The sequence below is a fragment of the Thamnophis sirtalis genome, unplaced genomic scaffold (assembly GCF_051295495.1).
Source record: "Thamnophis sirtalis isolate CommonGarterSnake01/CBP01778 unplaced genomic scaffold, rThaSir2_p1.2 scaffold_7, whole genome shotgun sequence".
Taxonomy (NCBI): domain Eukaryota; kingdom Metazoa; phylum Chordata; class Lepidosauria; order Squamata; family Natricidae; genus Thamnophis; species Thamnophis sirtalis.
In genome coordinates this window covers 90,607,742-90,630,741 of record NW_028261387.1, presented here as the reverse complement: position 1 = coordinate 90,630,741, position 23,000 = coordinate 90,607,742, and the positions used below count along the sequence as shown (strand labels likewise).

The window sequence follows — 23,000 nt, the reverse complement described above, 5'->3', positions numbered from 1 at the left end:
CACTCACTCATCACGAAATGTCCAGAACATAAAGTCTTGAAATTTCAAACTTGAAATTTGGCACATATGTTCCTCTTGGCATCTAGGTGCTTGCTAAGAAAGGATTTTTTGAAATGGCCATCAGATCATTAGTATTTCTTATACAGTAATTAATACTCTCTGATACTAAGAAGTTCTACTCTCCTTCCCCACCTGAAAAGAACTCTGTTCCAACTGCCAGTTGCCTCACATTCTGTTGCCTCAGTTCAAATTGGCAGATGTTCCACTCCTTCCCTCAGGAGCGGTTTGGCACTCCTTACAGTACTAAACGTCGGTACCTCACCCAAATGTCTACGCCTTCCACCTACGGAACTGCTTCCGGACTCAAGGTGGTGGGAGCGATATTCCCTTATGTGTTTCAATCACCGACCACCACTGAGCCAACGGATTGTGAATCAAATTTCTCCTGCATAGCCTGATCACATAGTTTTGTCGCGAAGCACGGGTATCCAGCTAGTAACTGACATTTGCTTTGATAAATAAAATGTTTATTTTATTTTACTCTCTTCCCCAATTCAGGAGGAATAAACCCAGCATCCCAGCACACCACACCATACCACACTCACAAACACACACACAAAATGGACATAAGGCACACACAAAAGGACATGATATATTTTAGAGAGTCTAACTCATACTCATCTATGTATCTAAAGAAGTTTGGTTGGAGAATAGAAGAGAGACTTCTTGAAAGTGTCGGGTTGAATAAGAATGTGTTTTTTTTCCAGCCTGCAGCCAAAGTCTCTTTGAATCTGTGGTGGCTACGAGATAGAATCACAGAATTAAACGCTGGAAAGGACACAGGTCAGGAAGCCCAGCACCTATTCGGAGTAGATGCCTTAATTAAAGCATCACAGGCAGATGGCTGATGGCTTCCGCACCAGCGTCGACTCTAAAGCATTTAGTGAAGGGCGGCCTACCCCCTCTCTGAGTCATTGGTTCCACTGCCGAATTGTTTTGTTGGGAAGTAGCTCAGAATCTGCCTCCCAGGGACAACCAAAGAATGCAAATGAAACATTCTCTAATTGTTTTGCTGTTTTAATTGTTTTAATTATGGATGCGTTAAACTTGCCCTATCCCTGTTGTCGATGATTTTGTAAGTCATCCTCGACTTACAACCAGAGGCAGTATTCAGCTGGTTCGGACTGGTTCACCCAAACCGGTAGCGGAAATCACGGGCACATGTGTAGAAAGCGTCCATGCGAGCAAAGCATATGCACAGAAGGCCGGGCGCATGTGCAGAAGGGGTGTGTATGCCTGGGAAGCGAAGTCAGCGGGCGCACATGCGGTGAACCAGTGGTAACAAAATGTGAAACCCACGGCTGCTTACAATCATTCGTTTAGTGACTGTTCAAACTTACAATGGCACTGAAAAAAGTGACTTATGACCAGTTTTCACAATTACAATTTTTGCCGCATCCCCATGGCACGCGCTCCAAATTTGGCTGCTTTGCAACTGGCATCTTTTTATGGCAGCTGCATTGTCCCAGGGCCATGATGTTACCATTTATAATCTTCCCAGCCAGCTTCCGACAAGCGAAGTTCCTGTGGGAGGCCAGATTCATTTAACGGCCATATGATTCACTTAACAACAGCAGATATTCACTTAACAATTGTGGCAGAAAGATCACAAATTAGGGGCAAAACTCACTTAACAATTAATTGCCTTGCACTAAACAAAGTTGTGAGTCGACTACCTGTATCAACATTTGGGTTCATATGTAAGTTTAGGAAACGGGAACCAGAAAAATGCAACATTCAGATGCCAAATAAAAATAAAACCTCCGTCTTTCCTACAGGCAGAATGAATGCAGTTTAATTTCAAGAATGGCCCCATCTTCTAAAAACAACACAACGTTCTTTGCTTGTTTTCCCCTTTCTCCAAATAAAGGCCCTATAATATACTGTAGGAAGTTAAAACCCATCCCTCTCCTAGAAAAATGAAATATCCGAGGAAATATTGAAAAGCCAGACTATTACATTTCCCTGGATGTGAAAAGGAAGAAACATGTTTTAAAAAGACAGAATAGCTCCCTGCAGCTTTCTGCCCATTCCCGTTTGTCAATGGGCCGTTAAGATGCCCAAGCCAGTCCCTTTACATAATGAAGAGTTCTCTCTTTCAGCTCCAGGGTGATAGGATTAAGGCATGATTAGCCTTTACCCAAATCACCACACGGCATCTGAGAACTCAACCAAACCTGGATTCAAAACACAGCCTAGAGAGTAGCCCCTGCATGGGCCCATGGGAGTCTGACAACCAATCAGAATACATTTCTTACACAGGAACAGGAAACAGAGAGGTGGGACTGAACAGGTTATAAAAAGCCCAGCAAGCCCCTTCCTTGTTGTCTCTCTTCGGCTCTCTTCTTCTTCACCCAACACTGAAGCATGTGATCACCTTTTCTGTTCAGGACTCAAGGCATGTGGTCCTGTCCACCATTAAACCATCTTTCCAAGCAACCTCCGTGTCTCCAGTGTCTTTTTCCCCTCTTGGAGCTGAACCCAGAAGGACATTTCTTTCAACAATATGTTTGATCTTTTTTTAATTCAGGAGAACATCTCAGAAGTGGGAACAAGGAAAATAGAGTTGTCAAATTCAGTTCCTTAGGGATAACATCATGCTAGCTTTATTTTAAAGCTTCATTCAGCTGAGAAATCTCCATAATCCTATTGCTGTGATTAGACTTCCAAAGAAATGTCCGGTTATATATTACACAGCAAGGCAAGCTAAGATGCCTAGAATATGGTTTTGGCAAAGAGAGAGAGAGACACACACACACAGAGAGATAGAGACAGAGACAGACAGACCAGAGAGAGAGATGATAGAGAGAGAGAGAAATATGATAGAGAGAGAGAGAGACAGAGAGACAGAGAGACAGACAGAGATAGACACACACACACAGAGAGAGAGAGAGAGAGAGAGAGACAGAGAGAGAGAGAGAGACAGAGACAGAGACAGACAGACCAGAGAGAGAGAGATGATAGAGAGAGAGACAGAGAGAAATATGAGAGAGAGAGAGACAGAGAGACAGACAGAGACAAAGACAGAGACAGACAGACAGAACACACAGAGGGATGATAGACAGAGAGAGAACTATGAGAGAGAGACAGACAGAGAGACAGACAGAGACAGAGAGAGAGACAGAGACAGACAGACAGGCAGACAGAATACAGAGAGAGATGATAGAGAGACAGAAAGAGAAATGAGACAGACAGACAGACAGAGAGACAGACAGAGAGACAGACAGAGACAGAGAGACAGACAGACAGACAGAACACAGAGAGATGATAGAGAGACAGAAAGAGAAATATGAGAGAGAAAGAGACAGACAGACAGACAGACAGACAGACAGAACACACAGAGAGATGATAGAGAGACAGAGAGAGAGAAATATGATAGAGACAGAGAGAGAGAGAGACAGAGAGAGACAGACAGACAGAGGGAGAGAGAGAGAGAAACTGTTTAAAAACAAATAAATCATCCAAAAAATCCAAACAGAAATACGCAGTACAGGTAGTCCTTGACTTACAAGTGTTCATTTAGTGACCGTTTGAAGTTACAACAGCACTGAAAAAAGTGACATGACCCTTTTTCACACTTACAGCCATTGCAGCATCCCTATAGTTGCATGACCAAAATTCAGACTCTTGGCAACTGATTCGTATTTATGACCGTCGCAGTGTCCTGGGGTCATGCGATCACTTTTTGCGACCTTTTGGCAAGCAAAATCGATGGAGAAATCAGATTCACCTAACAACCGCGACACTAACGGAATCGCTGCAGTGTTTCTCTTGACAAACAGCTGCAAGAAAGATTGTAAAATGGTGCAAGCCTCACTTAACAATTGTCTCGCTTAGCAACAGACATTTGGGGCTCAGCTGCGGTCATAAGAACTACCTGAAGTCACAGATGTTAAGTACAGAACAAACATATTTAAGTAGCAATCAGCAGGCGAGGGAAAGGGGGATACAGAGAAAAGGAAGGGAGTTTTCCAGAATGCTTTTTAAAGTCTTTATTTGTCTGCTTTGCTTTTTGTTAAAAACAACAACAACGTGTTTTTATAACTATGATGTTTTCATTTTAACCTTTCCACTTGAGGGAAGTTTATTTCATGTACGTACATCTATTCTGTCTCTGGTTTTTTTTGGGTTGGTGGTTTTATTCAATTTTTTACAAATGTAAGAGGGAAAAAGAAACCTCTAATCATTCATGTTTGCCAAGGCCTGTTGGCGCTGACAGAATACATGATTTCAACAGAAGAGAAAACATGTAGCTCAGGGTTGAACTGCGGAATCCTTGGTGCTCTCTGAGCATGGTGGTTTGATTGCAGACATTTTTGTAAGCCAACTAGGATAATGTTAGCTGGCTGGGCAATGTAACATTTGCAGGCTCAGCTCAGAAAACCTTCAAAGGGCTCCGTATATATCATTTATGAAATCACCCATAAGAAGTTCCCAGATAAGATAGCAATAGCAATAGCAATTAGACTTATATACCGCTTCATAGGGCTTTCAGCCCTCTCTAAGCGGTTTACAGAGTCAGCATATTGCCCCCAACAACAATCCGGGTCCTCATTTTACCCACCTCGGAAGGATGGAAGGCTGAGTCAACCTTGAGCCGGTGAGATTAGAACCGCTGAACTGCAGATAACAGTCAGCTGAAGTGGCCTGCAGTACTGCACCCTAACCACTGCGCCACCTCGGCTCTGAAAAGACATTGTCAGATTCGGGTTAATGTCAGGGTTCCAAGTAACACCCCTAACGAAAGAAGACTCAGAGGCACTCTGGGGTGGGGGAAAGGAGGGAGTGGAGTCTTTGGCTCCGCGTCTCTTGATCTTCTTCCCTGCCTCAGTTCTGCAGGCGAGAGGTGCTGCTGCTGACGTAGCTCAGCGGTGGCGGCGGTGGTGGCAGGGGAGTCAGGGCACTGCCCACTGAGCAGCATGACCCACGGCTAGCCCAGGAGCAGGAGCCGCCGCCGCCAGCCACCCTGCGCCGCCATCGCTCGCTACCACTCAGGCCGGAGGCCGAGCATGCAGAGGGGCCATGATGGCAGCAAGGGCAGCCGAGCGGGCGTAGCGCTTTGGTGGGCGCTGAGAGAAGAAAGGAATGAAGGAGGCGGCAGGCTCATTTGCCCTCGGCTACGCGACCACCTTTCATTCTCTGCTGCCCGAACGAGTGAAGTAGGCAGACAGAGAACGAAAAGAGATCATGTAGCTGAGGCAAAGGAACCTGCAACTTCCTTCCTTCACATGTTCGGGCAATTGGGAGGGATGGGCTTTCTCGCACGCCTTCTCAGAGGCGGGCAATTGGTGAGCCAGCCAATCAGTGAGCGGTGGGCAGGGAAAGCATTTTGTGGATGGGCGGAGCGAGCGGGCAAGTGGTGACTGGATGGGCAGGGGGAGCAAGCGAGGGGGCGCAGGCTGAAGGGAGAATTCTGGCACTGTGCCACCAGACGAACGGGTTCCAAAAGGTATGTTAAATTTCACGAACCGGTTCTAGCGTACCGGTGCGAACCGGCTGAAACCCACCCCTCGTCAGAACCATAAGAAGCTTCTTGGATGAGGAGCGAAATGTCTTCAAGGAAAAACAAAGTCCAGTTGCCTTTTGAAAATAAACAGCCTTGGCCCAACCATGACCTGGATGACTGAGAATCCCCATAGACAGTAAGGCATTTCAGAGCTGTTCGAAAGCACCTGAAGACCCAGATTTCACAACAGACAAAATTCGACTAGCTTTCCACAAACCTGATGCTTTTTAGAAATGTTGAGCATCCATCAAATGGGAATTTGGGGATACGGCTGCAAGTTATGGATGCTCAAGTCCAAATGGTTGCAGAGCACCAAGTTAGGAAAGGTACATTAACTATTAGAAAAACAAGTGCAACCGAATTACCTGTATTCCTGGACTTCCGCTGTCCCCTTTATCGCCCTTAAGACCAGGCGGTCCCTTGAATAAAAATAAAACAATAAATTTATGAGGCATATAATCCCTTACAATGACTCAGCTAGTGCTTTTTCATTCACTTAATCATCACATTTAATTTCCTACCTTTTTCCACGCAACCATATCAGACGGTGTACATAGCAATCCCTCTCCTGGTTTTTGTAAGAGCCGAGGTGGCACAGTGGTTAGAGTGCAGTACTGCAGGCCACTTCCAGCTGACTGTGATCTGCAGTGGTTCAAATCTCACCGGCTCAAGGTTGACTCAGCCTTCCATCCTTCCGAGGTGGGTAAAATGAGGACCCAGATTGTTGTTGGGGGCGATATGCTGACTCTGTAAACCGCTTAGAGAGGGCTGAAAGCCCTATGAAGCGGTATATAAGTCTAACTGCTATTGCTATTTTGTTACCAACATCACCTGCAGAAGCTGGATGGGCCAAAGTCATCCAGTAGATGAATGGGGAATTCAACCAGGGTTTCCAAGTTCAGCATGAGAGCCAATATGGTCTAGTGACTAGAAACTTGGAAATCATGAGTTCTAATCTAGACTTTGGACCACCCCCCTCTCATAGGGTCGTTGTTGTGGGGGGAAATAGGAGGAGGAAAGATTGTTGGATATGTTCTCCACCTGCAGTTATATATCAATAAATAAAATTGCCTTTTTCAGGAGGCAACTGGACTTTTTTCTTTTTCTTTTGAAGACTTTCAAGAAGCTTCTTCAACTCTGAGAAGGATGGTGGGGAATGGAAGGATTTATATTCCTTGCAGACAGCTGATAATTTGCATCAGAGGTGGGTTCCTACTGGTTCGCACCAGTTCAGAAGAACCGGTTCGTCAAATCTACCGAGCTGGTTAGAAGAGGGTCCACCAGTGGACCCGGAAAGCAGGCCACACCTACAGAGTTCAAAGTTCAAAGTTTAATGAATTTATATGCTGCCCAATCCCGAAGGACTCCGGGCGGCTTACATAAAAACAACTCTAAAAGAATACTAAAAAATTTAAAATAGAGAGACAAAGCAAGTTTAAAAGACACATCATGCACTCAGCCTTAGTGGGGCTGGACCTCATTCAAGAGGTCAACAGCCCCAGGCCTGCCGAAATAGCCAGGTCTTAGTAAACTTACGGAAGGCCGAGAGAGTGGGGAGGGTCCGGATCTCTGGGGGTAGATCGTTCCATAGGGCCGGGGCAGCTACAGAGAAGGCCCTCCCCCGGGGAGCCGCCAGACGACATTGTCTAGTTGACGGCACCCGGAGAAGGCCCATCCTGTGTGATCTTATTGGACGCTGGGAGGTATGTTAGAGGTTCCAAACATTTTTGAAACCCACCACTGATTTGCATCCTTTTAGAGGGTCGTTGAGGCCACTTGGAGGTTTATCTGTGTCCTCAGGTCACCTGAATGGTGCTCCTGGTTCCTGACAAGATAGTGGGGAATGCTGCTGGTTCCTTACTCGGATGACCCTGAGGATACAGATATACCTCCAAGTGCTTCAAGGATCTTCTAAAAGGATGCAAATAGCAATAGCAATAGCAGTAGACTTATATACCGCTTCATAGGGCTTTCAGCCCTCTCTAAGCGGTTTACAGAGAGTCAGCATATTGCCCCCAACAATCTGGGTCCTCATTTTACCCACCTCGGAAGGATGGAAGGCTGAGTCAACCCTGAGCCGGTGGGATTTGAACCGCTGAACTGCTGATCTAGCAGTAGCCTGCAGTGCTGCATTTAACCACTGCGCCACCTCGGCTCTAAATGACCAGCTGTCTACCAGGAATATAAATCCTTCCATTCCCCACCATCCAATCAGAGCTGAAGAAGCTTCTTGGATGAGAAGTGAAATGTCTCCAAAAGGAAAAGAAACAAGATAGTCCAGTTGCCACCTGAAAAAGCAGGTTTGGGGGAACCATGATCTGGATGAGTGGAAATCTCTACAGACAACATGCTATGGTTTAGCTTTAACCACATTTATTTTTTCTGGTGGTTTAATTATTTATTTATATTTGTATTCCTCTGAGAGGGACTCTGGGCATTGTACAATAGATCAATAACATTAACATTCAAGTCAGAAGGAATTTAAGACTAAAAAGTTTTAAACTTAAAAAAAAATAACATTATAAAGCATGCTATCACAAACCCACAAAATCTGGATCGCCTGCTGTTCGATGTGCTGAAATCCAGAAAATTCAGCCATCGGAGTTAAGTGTGTTTTGGAAACACAAGCAGAAAATATGACCTAAGGGCAACTCCACAGAAATTTGATATCTGAATGCAGTTTTCTTTGGCTGAAGCCAATCTATTTCCACACTAGAAATTTATAGCATCTTTGGAGTTCTCCAAATACCGATATGCCAAAATAATACTATTGAGGACAGGCTTTTTATTACTTCAATAATGGCTGGGTGAGACTAGGAAGGTGCTATAAGTCACCGGAGCAGCGCTGGACTGCTCAGTGGGAGTCCGGGATGGGGAATGATCTCATTTAATTCTTCCTTGTTAAGATATTTAATTTAATAGCTGGAACAGTAAAGGGGATAATGGGCCAGAAGACACAGTTGTAGTTGATTGGTTGGAGAATGCGGGCGCCTGCATGCGAAATGGGACAACCTGCCATGGCCAACTTTCTACAGCCAACTCACCATGACCAACTCACCATGGCCAATTAGCCATGGCCAACTCACCTCGCTGCAGGGCAACTCACCACAACCAACTGTTGTGGGACAACTCTCTGGGGGAAAATTTAGCAATTTATTTCATTATTTCAAATAAATTAAAATCATTTTAATTTTTGCCATTCACATTTCATTCTGTCCCTTCTTGTGCATCCTTTCTTTAATGATTCTATTTCTTGGATATTAGTGTAACTCTTGTCCCACAGGGAGTTGTCCTTCAGTGAGTTGAATGCGATGAGTTATCTTGCAGCAAGTTGGCCATTGCGAGTTGGCCATGGTGAGTTAGCAATAGCAGTTCGACTTATATACCGCTTCATAGGGCTTTCAGCCCTCTCTAAGCGGTTTACAGAGTCAGCATATCGCCCCCACAGTCTGGGTCCTCATTTCACCCACCTCGGAAGGATGGAAGGCTGAGTCAACCTTGAGCCGGTGAGATTTGAACCGCTGAACTGCAGATAACAGTCAGCTGAAGTGGCCTGCAGTACTGCACCCTAACCACTGCGCCATCTTGGCTCATTGGCTGTGGAGAATCGTCATAGACCGCCTGCATGAGGCAATCTACGTTGTGATTGGTTGCTGGGTATAAAGGGGGAGTTTCCCTTTCCTCCCGCCTTTTTCTCCTGCGTGCTCTTTGTGCTGTTTTTCTGACGATTTACCTCATGATGTAGGGATATGCCTGACTATCTTGTTTACTCTAAATAAAAATATAAAATATATTTATTTATATAAAACTACAGGTTTGCGTCAGCGTCTCTGACTTCATTTGGCTGCACAATTCTCTGACGTTCCTTGAGCCAGAAAGTTCATGACCTATGAAATAAGCCAGCAAAACTCAGAACCCAGCAGAAAGCAAGGGAACAAAGAAGGAAGCTTAGCAGAGCATGATTTTATTTATTACTGTATTTATGTAATAAATAAAATATGATGGCCTGAAGTCAGCCAGTTGGTTTTCATGCCTAAAACAGAACTAGAACTCACATTCTCCTGGTGATTGGCCCAAAGACACCCAGCCCATTTTAATGCTTAAGGTGAGACTAGAACTCACATTCTCCTGGCCATTGGCCCAAAGACACCCAGCCCATTTTAATGCTTAAGGTGAGACTAGAACTCACATTCTCCTGGCCATTGGCCCAAAGACACCCAGCCCATTTTAATACTTAAGGTGAGACTAGAACTCACATTCTCCTGGTGATTGGCCCAAAGACACCCAGCCCATTTTAATGCTTAAGGTGAGACTAGAACTCACATTCTCCTGGCCATTGGCCCAAAGACACCCAGCCCATTTTAATGCTTAAGGTGAGACTAGAACTCACATTCTCCTGGCCATTGGCCCAAAGACACCCAGCCCATTTTAATACTTAAGGTGAGACTAGAACTCACATTCTCCTGGCCATTGGCCCAAAGACACCCAGCCCATTTTAATGCTTAAGGTGAGACTAGAACTCACATTCTCCTGGTGATTGGCCCAAAGACACCCAGCCCATTTTAATGCTTAAGGTGAGACTAGAACTCACATTCTCCTGGCGATTGGCCCAAAGACACCCAGCCCATTTTAATGCTTAAGGTGAGACTAGAACTCACATTCTCCTGGCCATTGGCCCAAAGACACCCAGCCCATTTTAATGCTTAAGGTGAGACTAGAACTCACATTCTCCTGGCCATTGGCCCAAAGACACCCAGCCCATTTTAATACTTAAGGTGAGACTAGAACTCACATTCTCCTGGCCATTGGCCCAAAGACACCCAGCCCATTTTAATGCTTAAGGTGAGACTAGAACTCACATTCTCCTGGCCATTGGCCCAAAGACACCCAGCCCATTTTAATGCTTAAGGTGAGACTAGAACTCACATTCTCCTGGTGATTGGCCCAAAGACACCCAGCCCACTTTCAAGTCTAAGGCAGGACTAGAACTCACATTCTTCTGGCGATTGGCCCAAAGACACCCAGCCCATTTTAATGCTTAAGGTGAGACTAGAACTCACATTCTCCTGGCGATTGGCCCAAAAACACCCAGCCCGCTTTCAAGCCTAAAGCAGGACTACAACTCACAGTTTCCAGGTTTCTAGCCTGGTGCCTCAACCACTCGACTAAACTGGCAATATAGGAGATGTTTTCTCCATTACCAAACTTGCTGAGATTTAAAATACCCTATTTCTTTTTCCAAAAGGTTTTTGCTATGCTCGTATCTAAACTACAATGTTTTAACCCGACCTCAAAGGAAAAGAAAATAACTTACAATGGGGCCTTGCACGGTCAATCCTTGTGAACCAGGGGTCCCTTGGTGTCCTCCTGGTCCTTTTGGTCCAGCTTGGCCTGGAGGACCTGGTTCCCCCTAAGGAATCAGAGAAAACAAAGAAACACAGAAAAAACATTATCTTCCAGGCATACCAAACTAATACAGTCTTGGTTTGCTACTGTTCTGACTGAGGCTTCCCAACAGCATGAAGCAAACTCCTGGTCCCGACAAAAACACATTTTATTAATTTACTGTGAATTCTGCTCATTCACATCCAGCAAAGTCTTTCAGGGGAGGATTTACGGTCACAGACTTTATCTGGCTTGGAGAGCTGCCAGGCCGATATCTGCAAAATTTAGCAAGGAGTCTCAGAGAATCACCAGCCAATTTAGTGAAGTAATTGTCTCCTGCAAACTCCACTCCCCTTTCGCTCCTCTTTTATTCCCTCTGGGAGGGGCCATTCATCGTCCACCTGTGGCCTTACTCTCAACCCCTGTTCTTTAGCTGTTCCCTTCGTCTGGCAACTCTGCGCAAGCGCACCCTGGGAACAGGCTCCAGCTGTTCATCTGCCTCACTGATGTCTGACTCTGAAGGCAGCTGATAACTGGCATATGGCCCTAGCCCTGTCTCTGCCTCCGACACAGAGCCCTCATCAGAGCCTTCCCAAGACTCCAGGACTGGCCCATGTTCCTCCCCAACCTCCTCACTGTCTGAATCTGCTGCCAGCTCTGCTGGCTGCTGGTGGGCCACAACAGCTAACACCAAATTCAGAGAAGCGGAAGACAAAAGTGAAGAAGGCTAGAAGTCATTTTTCCACTCTTACAAATCCAATCCACGAATCATTATGGCTCCTTGGTGCTCTCTACATTTGGCTGATTTCTTGCCGTCTTTACCCAAAAAAATTGCAGGTTAGCATAATTGTGCCTACGGATTTATGGAGAACGTCAAGGATAGAACTTGGCGGAGACACATCTAATGAAATCACAGCTGAGCTTTGAAATAAGGATTTGAAGTGAGGTTTAGTTTCTTGACAGATGTACCTTTTAGTGATGGAGGATCAAGTTGATGTTACTGTATAACCTCCATTTAACAGGCCTTAATTTAATGCAGTTGCTCAGAGATAACTGGTATATTTTTTTTGTTTGACTCTGAGTTCCATTTAATGGTCTGATGTCCATTAAATCGAACGTTTCCGCATTGTACTGACGTACTATTGTGAATAACTCAACGCATTACATGCACAATCGCGCGAATGTCAGAAATTGATGCAAACAATACAAGTTCATGCGAATGACATAAAATTTAATGAGTGTAGTGGATTTAATTGACACCTGCCCTCACAATTAAATTGAGAGTTTTTGATGTCACAATCCGGTTTAACATTGGGCAAATTAATTCTCTGCCGGAGGACTATTTATAACACTCTGTGCGAATCCTGGTTGCTTCCCTTGCCCCTTTTTTTCTATGAAATGATGATTGAGTTCCGGGACCAGAAACCCAAATCTATATTTTGTCATTGCTTCCTCTGCTTCCTTCAGTCACTCTTTGGTACGTGCTGAAGTCATGGTGATGGAGTTCTGACTTTTTATTTTTTCAAAGCTTCCAACATTGCATATCAAGGTTGTTTTGCTATTTCCAGCCACTGATTTATTGCACAACTCTAGATCATTCCGGAGGTTTTCACACTGATTTGGGAGGCAGAAGATGGAAATACACCATGGGCATAACAAAATAGCAAAGCAGAAGTTAGTAATAAAGTCATAGACAAGCCTTGGGCTGGAGGCATGTCTTACTTTAAGAACAATTTCTTCTTGTATAATAGGGCTTGAAGGGATCTTGATAGTCTTCTATTCCAACATGAAACACTAGGAATCCTAGATCCCTCTCATAGTTACTACTGTTGAGACAGGTACCATCTATTCTATACCTGTCTATTTGGTTTTCTTGCCTAAGTGTGTTTATCAGCATTGAATTACATTTTGTTGGGGTGGGATTCAGCCGGTTCAGACTGGTTCGGGCAAACCAGATGTTAATTTAAATCTGGTTCGCTGAACCGGTAGTTGCAAGTAATGCAGGAAATGGGCTACTGCAAAGGTCCTGGCCCTGGTGGGATGCTCAGAAGAAGGACGCTCGAGCAAATATGTTGGGCTCATGCTTAATGGAGAGGAACCTGCCATTTATGAAACTACACAGTAATCTTAGGATTGGGTGCAGTTTCAAAGGGGGGGAATGATGCAGGAGGGGGTGCACAGGTAAACCCACCAGTGGCTGGCCAGGTTAGGTGGTCTTACTAGAATGGACCTTATAAATTCATATTAGCTTGGCTTTTCATTCTAGTGCCCTGGAGTTCCAAAGTTGACTTTTAGCTGGAGTGAACTTTCTCTCCAACTTCCTCATAAGTATTAAAAATAGGGCTGAACAGTGTGGCAAGACCCTGTAAAGGAGGAGCACAGGAAGCCAGGCGTGGGTGAGAGATAGAACAGAGGTAAAAACTGCTGACAGCTTAAGACATTATAGGAACTTCTCTTTTTTGTATTTCTCCTATGTACTTCTCTGTAACATTCCAAATGAACTTCTCCTTTTCGAAATGTCATGCTTGTCTCGTGTATGGAAACGCCTTGAGAATGCACAGTGTGGAACACGGCATAAAAGTAGCATCCTGGGCAGAGCCCAGGCAGTTCAGATTTTGGTGTGTGAACACGTTGAACTCGATGCATCAAATAAACCTGTTTCTCTCACCTTTGTGGTATCGAGTCCTGGTCTTTCGTAAGTAGATTACAAACCTCAATCTGCTGCAACACAAGGACAGGCTGGCCCCACCCACCCAACCCCATCCCTCCCAGGAGTCTCCACGCGGCCCATTTTGGATACCAGGTATGTGCCTGTAGGCTCTGGGAGGGTGAAAAATGTGCCTCCCAGAAGTTCCATAAGTCCAGAAATGGGCACGTTTCGAGCCTCTGGAGGGCCTCCAGAATCTGGGAGAGGCCATTTTCACCCTCCTGGAGGCTCAAGGAAAGGGTCTGGAGCCTGGGAAGGGGGAAAATGGGTCTCCCGGAAGTCTGGAAACAAGCCCATTTCCAGCCTCCAGAGGGCCTCCGGGCCATTTTTGCCCTCCTGGAGGCTAGAGGAAAGCCTCTGGACTCGAGCCTGGGTAGGGTGAAAATTCTCACCACCACTATGGTGCAGGAAGCCAAGTAGGCCACACCCACCAGGGTCATGCCCACCGAGAGAACTCCTTGCTAAAAATTTTGAAGCTCGCCCCTGGGGGTGCTTGGGGTTCTACCTCCTAAGAATTCAGTGAGGCATCAATCTCGTTCCTTGTGTGCAGAATAGTGGTCTACAGTCTTGGCCTCTTTAAGACTTGGGGACTTTAACTGTCCATGGTATTGGACCTGGGTACTTGAGAGACCGCCTGCTGCCAATTACCTCCCAAAGACCCGTTAGATCACACAGGGTCGGCCTCCTCCGGGTTCCGTCCACTAGCCAATGCCACCTGGCTACCACCCGGGGGGAGGGCCTTCTCTGTGGCAGCTCCGGCCCTTTGGAATGAACTCCCCGCGGAGATTCGGACCCGCACCCCTCTCCAGGCCTTCCGGAAAGCCGTCAAAACCTGGCTGTGCCGGCAGGCCTGGGGTTGATGAGTTCCCCTCCCCTCTCGACTTGTATGACTGTATGATTCTTGTGTATTTTAATTACGTGTATTGTGTTTTATGTCCCCTTTCCCCCTTTGAGTTGTTCGCCGCCCTGAATCCCTCCCGGAGAAGGGCGGCATACAAATAAATTAAATTAAAAAAAAAAACTCCCATAATTCCCCAGCCAGGATGGGGAATTTAGCAATCTTTGCTGATTGTGCAGCTGTGAGTTCCTCTCCCTGTTATCTGATTGTTCTCTAGGCAGCACCTCTTCCCTCCATCTCCCAAGGTCATTGTGCCATAGCCTCACAAAAGGCAACCACTTTCTGACTCACACAGCAATAATAAAAAAAAAGAACGAAAACAGTGTTCCAGTATAATAGATTAATTGGGAATTGTTCCCTTAAGTATATCCCAGTCTCTTTCTACTGTCTTGTCAAATGGAGTAGAAAAAATTCCACTGCAGAAGCTTTTCTAAAGAGTTGCATATACTGCCTAATTTAATGGATCTTTTAGGGGAAATCTGGGGTTCCCCCCCCCCTCCTGTACTTATTTTGCTAAAAGGAGACAATGAAAATAAGGAACCAGGCTGTAGCATTTTGGGAGACATCTGAATGACTAATTTAGGCCCAAGAAATCTAAACAACAAAAATAACTTCAGGATTCTAATCCCTCTCTGAGGTCCTCTAAGGCAAGACTGAGAGGTTGGGAAAAAAAAGTGATACGCAGAATTTCAAAACAAGCTTCCCAAGCTGAAGAATAGAACTTTTCGGAAACCCAATGATTTTTATATCTCCATCAGCTTCAGTTCGTGAGTTTTGAATGATAAGGAAGAGAATTAAGAGCTTCGTCTGAATTTAGCAAAATCAATTGTTCCTTCCCAAAGAATATTATTGCAGCCAGCTGGGGAAAGTTAGGGTATATTTGAATTATTTCCCCTGTGCGCAGAAAACAGCTATGTGCTGGGAAGAATTGGCTGGATCTTACTCCGAGATATGCTAGTGTTGCATAAAGAAATATTTATTTCCTAGATTAATGTCTATTTTCCCATCAGGAGCTTACATAAGGATCATAGGCTGGGCAGCGACTGGTGTAAGTATCTATGGAGATTCTCAGTCATCCAATTCATGGTTGTCCCAAATATGCTTTGGGACAGAGCCAAGGTGGCGCAGTGGTTAAATGCAGCACTGCAGGCTACTTCAGCTGACTGCAGTTCTGCAGTTCGGCTGTTCAAATCTCACTGGCTCAGGGTTGACTCAGCCTTCCATCCTTCCAAGGTGGGTAAAATGAGGACCCGGATTGTTGTCGGGGGCAATATGTGGACTCTGTAAACCACTTAGAGAGGGCTGAAAGCCCTATGAAGCGGTATATAAGTCTAACTGCTATTGCTATTGCTATTGCTATTGCTTTTTCAAAAGGCAACTGGACTTGGTTTATCCTTGAAGACATTTCACTTCTCAGCCAAGAAGCTTCTTCAGTTCTGATCATCAGAAATGACAATTCTTCAATCAGAACTGAAGAAGCTTCTTGGATGAGAAGCCAAATGACTTCAAGGAAAAACAAAAGCCCAGTTGCCTTTTGAAAAAAGCGACTTTGGGACTGATGGAAAGTTTCTCAGGGAGCTTCCATAATTGTGTAGGGACTTCACTGTGTGGCTCCAATATCTTTTGTTCGTCATGGATTGCTAGGTATCTCATTTAACGAGTCTGGTTCCATCGTGGAACTTAAATGTTTAATCAGTTGAACCAACCAAGCAAACAAATGGGACTATATAACAAGTGCTTTTTATGATACAGGTTATGATGATTCGTCCTGGTGGAAAACATATCATCTAAAAGCCAAAAGTATGCAGATGTGGGGGAAGGAGGGGCAGAACCAGTGGTGGGATTCAGCCAGTGCGCACCTATTCTGGAGAACCGGTTGTTAACTTTCTAAACAATTTGGAGAAATTGGAAGTTGGAAGAAATTTCATTTTGTTTTTTCCCACTTGACAGGGCTAATCCTGTAAGGAAGGCAGGAAGGAAACATTCTGGTGTTGTTTCTAGCCTCATCTTTATTGACCTGCTTACAGAAACTGCCTCTCCGGTTAACCCCTATTACATCGTAACAGCTAAGGTGAAGCGCCCATCGACATGAGTGACGTTGAGTTGGCCACACCCATCCAGTCACATGACCATTGAGCCACGCCTACCCAACTTGTTATTAGGACAGAGAACCGGTTGTTAAATTATTTGAATCCCACCACTGGGCAGAACCTAAGGGTGAAGTGAAAAGAGGGACAACAGAATAACAGAGTTGGAAGGAATCTTAGAGTCTTTTAATCTAACATCCTTTTCAAGCAGGATACCCTATGCCATTCTAGACATATGATTGTCCAATCTCTTCTTAAAATCCTCCAATAACAGAGCACCTACAACTTCCGGAGGCGAGCCAGTCTACTGATTAATTGTTCTCACTGTCAGGACATTTCTCCTTGGTTCTAGGTTGGATCCTTAGGCACTTTGGAGAATAGGCTGTCTCCAATAATTTAACAACCGGTTCTCTGCCCTAATGATTTCTTCCAGCAACCGGTTCACCAAACTGCTCAGAACGTTAACAACCGTTTCTCCTGAAGTGGCGTGAACTGGCTGAATCCCACCACTGGTTGTCTCCCTCTTCTCTGTGGCAGCCTCTCAAATGTTAGAAGACTGTTATCATGTCACCCCTAGTCCTTCTCTTCATTAGACTAGAATTAGAAAAACGGAGTTGGAAGGGACTTTGAAGGTCTTCTAGTCCAACCCGCTGCTTAGGCAGGAAACCCTACACTATTTAGACAAATGGATATCCAACATCATCTTAAAAACATCCAGTGTTCGAGCATTCACAACTTCTGGAGGCAAGTCCTTCCACTAGTTGATTTTTCTGACTGTCAGGAAATTTCTCCTTAATTCCAGGTTGCGTCTCTCCTTGATAAGCTTCCATCCATTGCTTCTTTTCCTGCCTTCAGATGCTTTGGAGAATAGCTTGACTCCCTCTTCTTTGTGGCAACCCCTGAGATATTGGAAAACTGCTATCATGTCTCCCCTAGTCCTTCTTTCCATTAAACTAGCCATGCCCAGTTCCTGCCACCATTCTTCATATGTTTTAGCCTCCAGTTCCCTAATCCTCCTTGTTGCTCTTCTCTGCACTCTTTCTAGAGTTTCAACATCTTTTTTACATCGTGGTGACCAAACCTGGATGCAATATTCCAAGTGTGGCCTTACCAAGGCATTATAAAGTGTTATTAACACACTTCACGTGATCTTGATTCTATTCCTCTAGACCAGACATACCTAGTTGTTGCGCTCATCATACGGTTTAGCTTCCAGTCGCTAATCATCTTTGTTGCTCTTCTTTGCACTCGTTCTACAGCCTCAACATCTGTTTTGTATTGTAGTGACCAAAGTACGATGCAATATTCTACGTGTGGTCTTCCCAAAGCAGTATAAAGCGGTGCTAACAATCTAGAGTCCCTAAATAGGCACTAGTGAACTAAGTCCAACCCTCCTTGAGTGTCACTGACTGTTATCTAACTCTAAGCAGATACTAACCACTAATTGAGAAGATTCTTGAGCCTGGACTATAGCAATAAATCAGTTTAACTGAACTTTGACCTGACGTCAGACACCAGTTGAGGAAGTGGATGTTGGTTGTCTCAAAGGTGCTTTTTCAAAAGGCAACTGGGCTATTTTTTCCTTGAGGAAGAAAGAAGAAGATACTTTGCTTCTCATCCAAGAAGCTTCATCAGTTCTAGCAGGATGGTGGGGGCAATAGAAAGGTCACATTTCATTGCAGTCATCCTTCCATCGCCTCCACCATCTCCATCTCCTTCACATCCTTCATGTCTTTCATATCTCTGCATCCTTCATGTCTTCCTATCTTCATATCCTACGTGTTCTGACCCCCCTCGTCCCACACCAAAGCACATTCCGAGCCAAAGATAAGTTACAGCATTTAATTAACAGACAGACAGATCCTTGGCAGCAAACCGGCACAGACAAGCTTGGGCAGCAATCCAGGACAGATAAGCCGTGGCAGCAATCCAGCCTGCCAAGCTCACAATAATGTTCTCCGACATGAGTTCCTGCGTTGACTTCTGCAAGAGGGGCGTGTGCACAAGCAGTCCTTTTATAGTCTGGAGAGGAGCCTAATGACCACCAGCTGAGTGCAATTACCTCCTGTACTTGCGCAACTGTTCCTGACGCCTATTAGCTCTTCGGTGCCGGGCATCCAGGAAAAACTCATTGCTGACCTCAGGCTCACACTCCCTTGTCTCCTCCCCACTGGTCCAAGGCTCAGGCGCCTCCTGGTGGCCAACCAGCCTCTCTGTGCCCTGCTCGGAGTCGGAACCCTGTCCAGAGTCCTCCACATCCTCCAGAGCCAGCTCATAGGGCCCCTCGCTGTCGGAGCCTGGTGGCAGCTCCAATGGCCACAACACCTACGTATCTTTGCATCCTTCATATCTTCACATCCTTCATAGCTTTGTATCCTTCCATCACCTCCACCGTCCTGCCAGAACCAATGAAGTTTCTTGGATGAGAAGCGAAACTTCTTCTTCCTTCTCCTCAGGGAAAATATATTCCAGTTGCCTTTGAAAAGGCACCTGTGAGACAACTATGGCTGGGATGAGTGAGAATCTCCACAGACAACTGAATGTTGGTTGCTTTCAAATTGGCCCCACATAGTCTCCCGCTCAATAAATTATTGATTCATTCTGATGTCACGCACAACTTACCTTGGGGCCCGGCTCCCCCTGTTCTCCCTGGAGGCCCCTTCGCCCAGGATTGCCCTGCACAAGGAAGACAAATCCATAGAATGAGTTCCTAATTCAAAGAAAAGATGGACAGGGTTAAGATGCATTTATTTATGGACAATTACATCTCAGAGGGACCCACGTGTTCTCTATTTTCTATTTCCCCAGCTCACGAGAAATGTGAAAGTGAACCTCAACCATCTTGAGAAGAGAGTAGAAAAACAGAAGCTTCTGTTCAGGGGCGGGCTTTGAAAATTTTAGCAAGGGCTTCCCTGCCTTGCTACTGGATGGACGTGGATGTGGTGGCCGTGGCCTAGTAGGCCTCCTGCACCATGGTGGGTGGGGTGTTTTTGCCTTCCCCAGACTCCAGAGACTTTTTTTGAGCCTCCGGGAGGATGAAAACGGCCTTCCCAGGCTCCGGAGGCATTCTGGAGGCTGGAAACAGCCTGTTTCTGGCCTTCCCAAACTTCCACTAGGCCTGTTTTTCACCCTCCCTGAGTCCCCAAGCACTTGCCTGCATCCAAAATGGACCACATGGGGACTCCTGGGAGGGGTGGGCTGGGCTGGGTGCCAGGTTCCAAATAGCATCCCAAATTAAATCAGAGTCCAAGGCAAAGTATTGCTATAAGTTCCAATTTATTAAGAGAGTCATGTTGGCACATCTGGGGAAACCCGAATCTGAAAGCTTCCTGGTTTTCCCCACCCAGTTGATAGTTCAAGATCTTGCCCCCCACACCCACAAGTCCATCCCATGGTCCAATCTCCCACTGCCATGCTGGCAGTTCCACCCATCCAGTTCCGGTCAGGTGCAGAAGTGCAAAGACAAAGGATGACCTTGGCTTTCTAGAAAGAATGTTGTTATGGCTACATCACATCTCACTCCTACCATTCCCGTCTCCCATTTTCCCACAATAGAAAATGCATAGTAGAAGAATAGAAAGTGTGGCAGGCCAAAGATCCAAAAGAAAAGATGGCCTGACACTAGGCCAGCCAGGAGTGGGATTTGGGGGTTCTCCAAACTGCAAAGAATCTTAGCTAGAGGTTCTCCGGAACCCCTGAGACACCCCCCCCCCAGCAGCCGACCACTATTTAAGTTGCAAGAAAAGAAGACCTTGGAGATATCAGAAATCAGGCTTGGATAACAGCATGAAGTCTGTTTCTCGAGTAATCTAGAATGCTGAGAAAATAGAAGGAAAGAAAAAGAGGATGACAGCCCAGGTTGTAGGGCCTCACAATCCAGGAAAGAGTGAAACTGGCACGCAACACAAAGGCTCTCCTAGCCACCACTGCCACCCTGTTCTTCGAGCAGGAATCATGAGTGTAGGAGAAACTCCAGATTGCACAAGGGATTTGTCTGGGATAACGAAACCCCATTGAGAACTAAATCCTGATTATCTTAAGGGAGAGTGGGGGAAAATAGCATAAAGACACCAGTTGCGTCCCTACCTGAACCGGGAGGCTCTCACAACAGTCACTCGTGCCCTTGTGACCTCCAGACTGGACTACTGCAACGTGCTCTACATGGGGCAGCCCTTGAAGAGTATTCGGCGACTTCAGCTTGTCCAGAATGCAGCCGCGCGAGCAATTGTGGGTGCACCTCGGTTCATCCATGTAACACCTATCCTCCGCGAGCTGCACTGGCTGCCTATTGGTCTCCGGATACGCTTCAAGGCGCTAGTCGTCACTTATAAAGGCCTTCATGGTACTGGACCTGGGTACTTGAGAGACCGCCTGCTGCCAATTACCTCCACCAGACCAATTAGATCGCACAGGGTTGGCCTCCTCCAAATTCCATCCACCGGCCAGTGTCGACTGGTGACTACCTGGAGGAGAGCCTTCTCTGTTGCTGCTCCGACCCTCTGGAACGAACTCCCCGTGGAGATTCGCACCCTCACCACCCTCCAGGCCTTCTGCATAGCCCTTAAAACCTGGCTGTTCCGACAGGCCTGGGGCTAAAGAATCATTGCCCCTATCTCGAATGGTATGACTGTTGTGTGTTTTAAATTATGTATTGTTTTGTGTTGTTGTCAACAGTCTGTATTCCCCTTCCCTTGCTTGAGTTGTGAGCCGCCCTGAGTCCCTTCAGGGAAAAGGGCGGCATACAAATGAAATAAAACTCTCTCTAAACTCTCTTCCTGTCCTTCTCCAGTGCTGTTCCCTGGATGAATCTGACCTGCTATTCTCTAAAGCACCTGAAGGCAGGGCGAGAAGCAGTGGTGGGTTACGACCAGTATGCCCCAGTACGGGCGTACAGGTGCCTGCCGGGGGCACCAGGTATCATTCTGGTACTCTGCTCCGGAGGGCTCACCCGCCCGCCCGTGCTCCTTACCGTATTTGAAGTTTTCAGGGCTTCCACGCCTGCGCACAGAGCTTACAGCGCCTGCACGATGCTCCACTGAGCAGCTGGAGCATCACGGAGGCGTCGTGGGCGTTAAGTATGCATGCGCGCGCACCGCCCATGTTCATGTGGTGGGTGCCCAGTCCCGTTGCACTGTTCTCTTTGCAACGGGATCCGGAACCCATCACTGGCGAGAAGCAACGGATGGAAACTAGTCAAGGAGCAACGAAATTTCCTGACAGTGAGAACAATTAGTCAGTGGAACAACCTGCCTCCAGAAGATGTGAATGCTCCAACACTGGAGGTGTTTAAAAAAGAAATTGGACAGCCATTTTACTATAGAGTCTCCTGCTTGAGCAGAGGGCTAGACTAGAAGACCTCCAAGGTCCCTTCTGTTATTCTGTTAAAGGTTCTGTCTTGGGCACACACTGCTCTTCAACCTCTATGGGGATTGAAGGGACAGGTGATCACATTTTCGGATGACACCAAGTTGGAAGGAATAGCTAAAATTTTTGGAAGATAAGACTCTTAATTCAGGAGGATTTTGACAGAGCAAGGGATTGGACTAGAACAGTGTTTCTCAACCTTGGCCACTTGAAGATGTCTGGATTTCAACTCCCAGAATTCCCCAGCCAGCATTCGCTGGCTGGGGAATTCTGGGAGTTGAAGTCCAGACATCTTCAAGTAGCCAAGGTTGAGAAACACTGGACTAGAAGACCTCCAGGGTCTCTGTTATTCTGTTATTGACCTGCTATTGTCGGCACAGGAGAACAGCTAAAAACTTTGCCTTGGCAGCCATCCAACCTCCATTTCCCAACAATGGGAAATAGCACTCTTAACTCTGCCTGCCTTTATTTGGTCATGCCAGATGCAGGGGACTTTGTTAAATGTGAGCACGGATATACAAGGGAGGGTGGCTTATTACAGTAATAGGTTTGTGTGTGTCTGTGTGTGTGTCCCATTCTCATTTCACAAAGTGCTCCTGACTTCATCAGCCCTCATCTGTATTCCAATCACTTGCAACCGAAATGGCTAGAATAAAAGAAAGCAATCCCTGGTTTTCTCTGTGCTGGGGAAAGGAAAGGCAGAAATCCTTCCAGCTTCATTTACGGCAGAAGCCACCCTGCCAACACAAGGCCTTTGAGGGTGTCCAGGAGACATTTTCAACCTGGCCTTTTTTTAATCCTTTGAATGATTGACTCAGCTTAGTCAGAGCTCAACCGAGGCTGCTTTGCATTCCCAGCACAGATGCACAACTGGGAAGTGAGCTGACAATTCGCAAGCTTTATTTACAAAGAGTTGATACGGGGATAGGAGGGTCTCCTGTTACTCATTTCAGTTGGTCTCTCTCTCTCTCTCTCTCTCTCTCTCTCTCTCTC

General features: G+C 46.0%; 1 protein-coding gene across 1 annotated transcript in view; it reads right to left on the bottom strand.

Annotated features, from left to right (window-relative positions):
• The window catches only part of COL20A1 (collagen type XX alpha 1 chain), a 204,453-nt gene that overhangs the window by 25,846 nt on the left and 155,607 nt on the right, over positions 1-23,000 (bottom strand). Inside the window, exons 29-31 of the mRNA XM_087720870.1 lie at positions 19,266-19,319; positions 10,881-10,976; positions 5,932-5,985 (exon numbers count right to left, since the gene is read on the bottom strand). Coding sequence (XP_087576996.1) covers positions 5,932-5,985; positions 10,881-10,976; positions 19,266-19,319 — 204 coding nt within the window. The remainder of the gene's footprint in view (positions 1-5,931; positions 5,986-10,880; positions 10,977-19,265; positions 19,320-23,000) is intronic.